General features: G+C 42.0%; 1 protein-coding gene across 1 annotated transcript; it reads left to right on the top strand.

Moving 5' to 3' along the window:
- The first annotated feature begins 6,524 nt into the window (after window positions 1-6,524).
- Window positions 6,525-10,150, top strand: LOC111964005 (B box and SPRY domain-containing protein). The gene is made up of 6 exons (XM_023987640.2): window positions 6,525-7,021; window positions 7,663-7,761; window positions 7,917-8,147; window positions 8,545-8,570; window positions 8,703-8,827; window positions 9,031-10,150. The coding sequence occupies exons 1-6, from the start codon at window positions 6,638-6,640 to the stop codon at window positions 9,564-9,566; spliced, it is 1,401 nt and encodes a 466-aa protein (XP_023843408.1). The 5' UTR covers window positions 6,525-6,637; the 3' UTR covers window positions 9,567-10,150.
- Window positions 10,151-10,525: the final 375 nt, after the last annotated feature.

The following is a 10,525-nucleotide window of genomic DNA, read 5'->3' as shown; positions in this document are numbered from 1 at the left end:
ATTTAGTTTGTTTTTAGTCCTGGCCTTCCTCTATTTCTGATGTCCATCCAGTTTGATTTCTACTTGTCATATATTTGTAACTGTGCTATTTCACAAAAGTTCTGAACCTATATACATTTTACAGACCCCGTATGTTTTACATTTGTTATCTTGTTGTTATTAGTCCCACCCTTCAGCTCCATTCAACCCCTCCCATCTATCTAACACCATCCATATTGGATTTCTATTTGCCATATATTTTGAAACTGTGCTGTGATGCTTCACAAAAGTACTGAACCTTTCTATTCTCATAGTTTCTACAGATTGTAAATTAAAGATAACATTTTTTGCTAAAATTATTATTATATTATTGATCGATTGACTATGACTTTTCAAATCACCCAGTATTGCTATCTGCAGCGTTAGCTCTAGGTAAATGTTGCAATGTATATATGTGTGTATATATATAGTGTGTGTGTGTATATATACAGTGGGGAGAACAAATATTTGATACACTGCCGATTTTGCAGGTTTTCCTACTTACAAAGCATGTAGAGGTCTGTCATTTTTATCATAGGTACACTTCAACTGTGAGAGACGGAATCTAAAACAAAAATCCAGAAAATCACATTGTATGATTTTTAAGTAATTAATTTGCATTTTATTGCATGACATAAGTATTTGATACATCAGAAAAGCAGAACTTAATATTTGGTACAGAAACCTTTGTTTGCAATTACAGAGATCATACGTTTCCTGTAGTTCTTGACCAGGTTTGCACACACTGCAGCAGAGATTTTGGCCCACTCCTCCATACAGACCTCCTCCAGATCCTTCAGGTTTCGGGGCTGTCGCTGGGCAATACGGACTTTCAGCTCCCTCCAAAGATTTTTCTATTGGGTTCAGGTCTGGAGACTGGCTAGGCCACTCCAGGACCTTGAGATGCTTCTTACGGAGCCACTCCTTAGTTGCCCTGGCTGTGTGTTTCGGGTCGTTGTCATGCTGGAAGACCCAGCCACGACCTATCTTCAATGCTCTTACTGAGGGAAGGAGGTTGTTGGCCAAGATCTCGCGATACATGGCCCATCCATCCTCCCCTCAATACGGTGCAGTCGTCCTGTCCCTTTGCAGAAAAGCATCCCCAAAGAATGATGTTTCCACCTCCATGCTTCACGGTTGGGATGATGTTCTTGGGAGTTTAGACCAAAAAGCTCTATTTTGTCTCATCAGACCACATGACTTTCTCCATCCTCCTCTGGATCATCCAGATGGTCATTGGCAAACTTCAGACGGGCCTGGACATGCGCTGGCTTGAGCAGGGGGACCTTGCATGCGCTGCAGTATTTTAATCCATGACGTGTTACTGGTTTTTAATGGTTTTCTTTGAGACTGTGGTCCAGCTCTCTTCAGGTTATTGACCAGGTCCTGCCGTGTAGTTCTGGGCTGATCCCTCACCTTCCTCATGATCATTGATGCCCCACGAGGTGAGGTCTCTCACAGTTGAAGTGTACCTATGATAAAAAATTAAGACCTCTACATGCTTTGTCAGTAGGAAAACCTGCAAAATCGGCAGTGTATCAAATACTGTTTCTCCCACTGTATATACAGTTGAAGTCGGAAGTTTACATACACTTAGGTTGGAGTCATTAAAACTCGTTTTTCAACCACTCACAAATTTCTTGTTTACAATCTATAGTTTTGGCATCGGTTAGGACATCTAGTTTGTGCATGAAACAAGTAATTTTTTCCAACAATTGTTTACAGACAGATTATTTCACTTCTAATTCACTGTATCCCATTCCAGTGGGCCAGAAGTTTACATACACTATTTGACTGTGCCTTTAAACAACTTAGAAAATTCAGAAATGGTGTCATGGCTTTAGAAGCTTCTGAAAGGCTAATTGACATCATTTGAGTCAATTGGAGGTGTACCTGTGGATGTATTTCAAGGCTACCTTCAAACTCAGTGCCTTTTGCTTGACATCATGGGGAAATCAAAACAAATCAGCCAAGACCTCAGAATTTTCTTTTAGACCTCACAAGTTTGGTTCATCCTTGGGGCAATTTCTAAACGCTTGAAGGTACCATGTTCATCTGTACAAAAATAGTACGCAAGTACAAACAACCATGGACCACGCAGCCATCATACCGCTCAGGAAGGAGACGCGTTCTGTCTCCTAGAGATGAACGTACTTTGGTGCGAAAAGTGCAAATCAATCCAGAACAACAGCAAAGGACCTTGTGAGGATGCTGGAGGAACAGATGCAAAAATATCTATATCCACAGTAAAACGAGTCCTATATCGACATAACCTGAAAGGCCACTCAGCAAGGAAGAAGCCACTGCTCCAAAACCGCCATAAAAAAGCCAGACTACGGTTTGCAACTGCACATGTGGACAAAGATCATACTTTTTGGAGAAATGTCCTCTGGTCTGATGAAACAAAAATAAAACTGTTTGGCCATAATGACCATCGTTATGTTTGGAGGAAAAAGGGGGAGGCTTGCAATCTGAAGAACACCATCCATCCGTGAAACACAGGGGTGGCAGCATCATGTTGTGGGGGTGCTTTTCTGCAGGAGGGACTGGTGTACTTCACAAAATAGATGGCATCATGAGGCAGGAAAATTATGTGTGAATATTGAAGCAACATCTCAAGACATCGGTCAGGAAGTTAAAGCATGGTAGCAAATGGGTCTTCCAAATGGAAAATGACCCCAAGCATACTTCCAAAGTTGTGTCAAAATGGCTTAAGGACAACAAAGTCAAGGTATTGGAGTGGCCATCACAAAGCCCTACCTCAATCCTATAGAAAATTTGTGGCCAGAACTGAGAAAGCGTGTGCGAGCAAGGAGGCCTACAAACCTGACTCAGTTACACCAGCTCTGTCAGGAGGAATGGGCAAAATTCACCCAACTTATTGTGGGAAGCTTGTGGAAGGCTACCCGACACGTTTAACCCAAGTTAAACAATTTGAAGGTAATGCTACCAATACTAATTGATTGTATGTAAACTTCTGACCCACTGGGAATGTGATGAAAGAATAAAAGCTGAAATAAATCATTCTCTCCACTATTCTGACATTTCACATTCTTAAATAAAGTGGTGATCCTAACTGACCTAAGACAGGGAATTTGTACTTGCATTAAAACCTCTACCGCTTCTCTCTCCGGATCGGGATCCTCCTCATCAAAAGCTGACTAGCATAGCTAGCCTTACGCGACAGGGTATCATATAATTATAATTTTCATGAAATCACAAGTCCAATACAGCAAATGAAAGATAAACATCTTGTGAATCCAGCCAATATTTCCGATTTTTAAAAGTGTTTTACAGCGAAAACTCAATATAGCATTATATTAGCTTACCACAATAGCCAAACACACAAATGCATTTATCAGCAGCAAAAGGTAGCGATCGCAAAAACCAGCAAAAGATATAAAATTAATCACTACCTTGACCAACTTCATCAGATGACAGTCCTATAACATCAGGTTATACAATACACTTATGTTTGTTCGAAAATGTGCATATTTTGAGCTGCAAACCGTGGTTATACATTGTGAATATGTAGCATCGATTCACCAAATTGTCCGGAGATATTTTGGACACTCACCTAATCTGACCAAAGAACTCATGATAAACTTTACTAAAAAATACATGTTGGACAGCAAATGAAGATACACTAGTTCTTAATGCAACCGCGTGTTAGATTTTTAAAATAACTTTACCGTAACAAACAGCTTACGTTATAGCGAGACAGCGCCCGCAAAAAAGGGCGGAAAATAGGACTCAACATTTTCCACAGAAATACGAAATAACATCATAAATTGTTCTTACTTTTGCTGAGCTTCCATCAGAATCTTGTACAAGGAGTCCTAGGTCCAGAATAAATCGTTGTTTGGTTTTAGAATGTCCTTTTCTCCTGTCGAATTAGCAACCTTAGCTAGCCATGTGGCGCGAACATGCCATCTTCTCCTGACGCAAAGAAAGGAAAATTACAAAGTCGCAATAAACGTTGAATAAACTGATACAACTCGGTTGAAAAAAACTACTTTATGATGTTTTTATCACATCTATCAAATAAATCAAACCGTGTTATACCGAACGCTTTTCAGAAGCCAATGTTGATGTCCTTCCCGCGCCTAGGTAGAGAAAGGAAATTCTGGTCACGTATTCCAAGAGCTCTTTGTTCGACCTCAGATCAAGCTAGACACCCCATTCCACCTTCCACTGCCTGTTGACATCTAGTGGAAGGCGTATGCAGTGCATGCAAATCCATAAATATAAGGCAATTCAATAGGCAGGCCCTGGAACAGAGCATCGTTTTCAGATTTTTCACTTCCTGTCTGGAAGTTTGCTGCCAAATGAGTTCTGTTTTACTCACAGATATAATTCAAACAGTTTTAGAAACTTGAGAGTGTTTTCTATCCAATAGTAATAATAATATGCATATTGTACGATCTAGAATAGAGTATGAGGCCGTTTAAATTGGGCACGATTTATTCCCAAAGTGAAAACAGCGCCCCCTATTCACAAGAAGTTTTAAATGTCAGGAATTGTGAAAAACTGAGTTTAAATGTATTTGGCTAAGGTGTATGTAAACTTCAACTGTATATATGTGTGTGTATATGTATATATTTATATTCCGGTCTCTGACATTGCTCGTTCTGATATTTCTGAATGAATACATTTTTCTGGATTATGTCTGTATTGTTTATATTGCTAGGTATTACTGCACTGTTGGAGATAGAACAACCATTTCGCTGCACCTGCGATAACATCTGTAGATCTGTGTGCGCAACCAATAAACTTAGATTTGATTATTTATAAAGTAGTTTTTATCCTATTTTGTCTATGCTACATGTTAAAATATTTGTGTTGCTTTTTTTACTGCAAATATTTTTATCCCCTTTTTTTTGTGTCTTATTTCTGTCAAGGGAAATATATTTGAAATTGCAATTTAAATACATTTGATATTTAACTTATTTAGACCTAATTATAATTAGCCAAAAGAGCTAGTACAGTGCATTCGGAAAGTATTCAGATGCCTTGACTTTTTCCAGATGTTGTTTCGTAACAACCTTATTCTAAAATTGATTACATTATTTTRCCCCCTCATCAATCTACACACAATATCCCATAATGACAAAGCAAAAACAGATTTTTWGAAATTTTTGCTCATAAATGTTTTTATGTAAATATCACATTTACATAAGTATTCAGACCCTTTACTCAGTACTTTGTTGAAGCACCTTTGGCAGCGTTTACATCCTAGAGTCTTCTTGGGTATGACACTACAAGCTTGGCACAGCGGTATTTGGGGAGTTTTTCCCATTCTTCTCTGCAGATCCTCTCAAACTCTGTCAGGTTGGATGGAGAGCGTTGTTGCACAGCTATTTTCAGGTCTCTCCAGAGATGTTAGATCGGGTTCAAGTCTGGTCTCTGGCTGGGCCACTCAAGGACATTCAGAGACTTGTCCCGAAGCCACTCCTGCATTGTCTTGGCTGTGTGCTTAGGGTCATTGTCCTGATGGAAAGTAAACCTTCACCCCAATCTGAGGTCCTGAGCGCTCTGGAGCAGGTTTTCATCAAGGATTTCTTTGTACTTTGCTCCTTTCATCTTCCCCTCAATCCTGACCAGTCTCCACAATCCTGACCAGTCTCCAGGTCTCCACAAGACCAAGGCCCTTCTCCCCCGATTGCTCAGTTTGGCCGGGCGGCCAGCTCTAGGAAGAGTCTTGGTGGGACCATATATAGACAGGTGTGTGCCTTTCCAAATCATGTCCAATCAATTGAATTTACCACAGGTGGACATCTCAAGGATGATCAATGGAAACAGGATGCACCTGAGCTCAATTTCGAGTCTCATAACAAAGGGTCTGAATACATATGTAAATAAGGTATTTATGTTTTTTTTAAATTATAAATTAGCAAAAATTTCAGAAAAACTGTTTTCGCTTTGTCATTATGGGGTATTGTGTGTAGGTCGATGAGAGAAAAAATTATTTAATCCATTTTGGAATTAGGCTGTAAGGTAACAAAATGTGGGAAAAGGGAAGGGGTCTGAATACTTTCCGAATGCACTGTATATACACCAACACATTTAACATTACTGTGGGGTTTGCACAAAGGGATTTACCTCCAATATCATCAGTCATCAGTCATGTGCATATGTCTCAAGAAATTGGCATCATTGTAATATAGGCCTTTAGACTATATTTCAGCCTAACCTATAGGCTAAATGTATCCTACATTTTAAAATCCTGTAGTCAAGTATATTGCCCCAACTATGGTTAACCTATTTAGCCTATTCTAAACTATAATACATTTAGCCAAAAATTAGACAAGAAAGGGTCATTGATGATTGAGGATGTTATGAGGTCAAATGACAATATGGAAACACTGTGTCATCTTACAGGTAAAGGAGGTAAAAACAATGGTAGGCTATAACAAGTGCACGGGAACCAAAAACCTTATCATTGAAACGGCCTTGTTGCTGTAGTTGCTGAACTTGCTTTTCAGCTCTGACCTCTAGTGTCGGTGTTACTTCCGTGTTCATACCTTGATACACCTGTGTTATAGGTGCGGTAGATAGTGATACTTAAGCCACCTGCTACGTTCTATTGCTATTACTCTTGTAGACTATTTTACGTATCATGAGCGCGGAGCCAGGATCATGTCATTCAACACCTGGGTGCTCTTTACAGGACGACCAAGACACTGAAGTAGAAGTTACAGAAAGTTTGAGAAACTTGAATATGGATTTACAACAGCCCATTTTCTCCGCGTTGAATGTACTCCGGAATGAAATTCGATCAGCTAAAGAGGACTCCGGGTTGTCTGGAAAGGCTGCGGTGACCTCCTCCGACACAGAATCGGGTATATTCTCCGGTGAATCGGAACTTTGCGTGGAACATGAATCAGACCTGGACTGGTTCTGCTGCTCCGAGCAGAAACTCATATGCTCGCACTGCACCATAGTGGGATCCTGCCAGGGACACACGGTGACAGCCCTGGCCAACAGAGTGACAGCAGTCAGGGTGAGTGCCCCGACTTTTCCTGAAAGGAAATGATCTCTTGTATAGCACTATATTAGAATATACCACCTATAGGCTCAGTAAAACCAACTCATATTTGAGCAGTTACAAGCTGCCGCTTGTGTGTCATATGGGCCTTTGTCACAGTGAATGGGGCTTGGGGCCAGGAGACTGTTGACCTACAGTTAGGAATTAGAATTGACCAGGCAAACTGAGTTTACCTTAGGTCACCTCGGGTACTACAGTGCAAAGGGCCAGCTGGTTTGTGTTAGGAAAGTGTGTGTTCACATGCCTGGTGGGTGTGTAGGGTGTGCCACTTTTTCGACACCACACTGAGGATTTTCCCCTGTTGATGTCTCATGGAATGTGAGGAGACAGGAATTTCAAGCTGTTGGGAAGATACAGGAAGCCTTTACATAAGTAGTGTCCATATAAGCAGCATAAATTGTCATCAGTGCTCTTCCAAGTTATTATTATTTCAGGATACACAATGACATGTTGGTGATGGCAGTTCGACACTACAGGAATAGGCCTGTCAGGATAGGGCCCCTGCCTTTGAAACTGTACCTGATCAACTCTGTGGTTTTCAAGTCCAACACTGCTCTTCTTCATGCCAGTCACTGTGTGAGTGTTGTCCTGAACAGAACCAGCTGGTTGACGTGTGTGAGAAAATGCAGCTGCAGGCCCGGCGCATCGAGCACTTTATCAACAAGACTCTGACTGCCAAAGAGCGGGCACTGCAGGTGAGCACACCGGCTCTGTGACACACACTCAGTCCCTTATGTGCTCTCACTCCACACAGCCTTGGAATCACAAGCTCTACACACAGATATCTAATGGATTCCATCATATGTCTTTTTGCTGTGACTCTTGCCCCCTATGCCGTGTGTCCATGCAGGTGGAGGCGAGCGGGGCTCGGGAGCGAGTGGTGGCACAGGTCAGTGTGGTGAGGGAGGCGGTGGAGGAGGAGGAGCAGCGGCTGCTAGAAGCCGTGCAGCTGGAGGAGGAGAGGGTGGAGCAGTGCCTCCTCACTCAGAGAGCCCACTGGGGCCAGGCCCTAGCTATGCTCACACAGACACGCACATGCCTGGTGCACACTCTCACAAACACACCGGACATACAGCTGGCGGTGAGTAGGGGAAAGATGATGGGCACAGGGAGGGACAGAGGACGGGAAGTTGGAGAATACAGTGGTGGAAAGAAGAATAATGAATAGGGAGAGGGTCGAACAAGACTGAATGGGATGATGACGATGATGATTAACCCTAACCCTAACTTCATGTCCACACCCTGGCTCAACCCTAACCCTAACTTCATGTCCACACCCTGGCTCAACCCTAACCCTAACTTCATGTCCACACCTTGGCTCAACCCTAWCCCTAACTTCATGTCCACACCCTGGCTCAACCCTAACCCTAGCAATAAACCCTAGCAATAACCCTGATAATTCTGATGATGATGATGCTGAAATTAAGATTAATTTCATTCTCAGAAATTATTGTTGACTCTGTGTCCTGTGTTTTCAGACCTCTGGCCAAGAAATAGCTGACAGGTAAAATATTATATAGTATTTTTTGCAAGTAGTAAGAATACATAGTTAAATAGTTCACCCACTGAAGCAATCCTGCCGGTGAAGTTGTTCATTAGCCAGATTCACATGAGCTCTCTTGTGTGTGGCGATCAGGGTTGAGGATGCAGAGGGGGTGGGTGAACCCTGTGACACTGACTGGCTCAACCTGCATGCAGGTTGCAGTGACAGCAAACTCATGAGGGGCCTGTGGGCCAGCGCCATACTGCTGGGGCCAATTGGTAACTAGTACTACTGCTTTTATCCATATCTCCATGATACAGGTCAGGACAACCTTGATTCGTTCAGGATACAGTTGTTCCAAATAGTTGCAGTTATGCATTGTTGCCAGTTGTTCAGACACTATTACTATGTTATTAACAAAGCACAAGTGCTTAATTAAGGATTAATAACAATACATTATTCTCTTTCCTCGCCCCTTTAGCTTATGGTTCAGCACATCTGACATTTGACGAGCGCACCGTCAGTTCCCTACTGTCCCTCTCAGAAGACCTTTGCACTCTGACCTTCCTGCCTAAGAGGTCACGCCAGTCCCCGCCCTACGACCCGGCACGCTTCGACAGCTGGCCCAATGCGCTGGGCACCCTGTCAATCTCCTCCGGCACCCACAGCTGGGTGATGGATGTGGGTGAAAGCGGGGCCTTCAAGGTGGGGGTATGCTACACCAGTATGGGGCGTAAGGGCTCGGGCAATGACTCCCGCCTGGGCTACAATGGCCAGTCCTGGGTGCTCTCCAAATATGATGGGGACTTCTCCTTCTGTCATGCGGGGAAGAACACACCCCTGCACGTGATCCACAAGCCCAAGAGTCTAGGACTGCTCCTGGACTGGCCCAGTCAGACCCTGGTATTTTATGACCCAGACTCCAGTGCCGTGTTGCACTCTGTCAGACACGCCTTCAGTGGCCCGCTGCTGCCTGCATTCGCCGTGGCTGACCGTAGTGTCACCATACTGCACTGACCTCCAAAGTAACCGTCTGTAGTGCCATTGATATAGAATTACGGTTGACACTTTCATAAGACATATCTTATGAGTTGATAATATAACATTGTAAGGGCCTATTAATGCTCATAACAAGTAATAATGCATTATACCTGCTGATAAAATCTTACTGAATTACTAATATTTGTACGTAATTCTAATAGAATAGAATACTATCAAAGCTTCACAATGTATTTGAATGTAATCAAATTTCTGTCTGCATTGATGAGGTATGCAGTCAGTTCTCCTTTGTTGAGGAACACATTTCAAATGTATTCTTTGTTTATCTGAAGTACTGCTTCTGTATAGATTTCTGTAGATCAAATTATACAGTAGTCCTAAAGTGTTAGTGATTAATTTGTGGTGAAGTCTGTCCCAAAACTTAATTTAAGTTTTAGAAGTATGCTATTTATATTTATTGTACTTTTATGATCTGATAATCATTTTTGATAACTTAAGTGAATGMTTTTTTTTCGAGAGACACCTGTTTGCGGAACTGGTTGATCCAGAAGTTGCTCAGTGTGCTACCTGTCAAATGTATTAAAATATTTTTGATTGTCGTATATGCAATGTATGCCTCTATTGAGTGAGTATGAACTCACATCCCGCTTTCCATCCATTCCTCAGTGGAAAGAAAATGTATTAAATCCCCGACGCAATACATACGACACAATCTAAAAGTGTAGTGTTTATTTTCCATCAATGGTGTCAAAAGTATAGCCTTTCTGCTCAATGTGGGTTCAAGCTTTTACCCTTGCATTCACGCTGATTATTCTGGTTCACTTTGGACCAATCTACTGTGGGTGCCAAGTTATGGCAATTAATGATCAATGCCATAATATCACTAGTTATTTTGTTTTGACGGAGGTTCAGAGGGAACCAGGAGAGGGCAGCATAATTGCAATTATATTTATAACTAACCCAAGATAGTTCATCGC

Source organism: Salvelinus sp. IW2-2015, linkage group LG5 (genome assembly GCF_002910315.2).
Source record: "Salvelinus sp. IW2-2015 linkage group LG5, ASM291031v2, whole genome shotgun sequence".
Classification (NCBI taxonomy): domain Eukaryota; kingdom Metazoa; phylum Chordata; class Actinopteri; order Salmoniformes; family Salmonidae; genus Salvelinus; species Salvelinus sp. IW2-2015.
The sequence above is the reverse complement of the archived record's forward strand: the minus strand, read 5'-3'. Positions and strand labels throughout refer to the sequence as shown.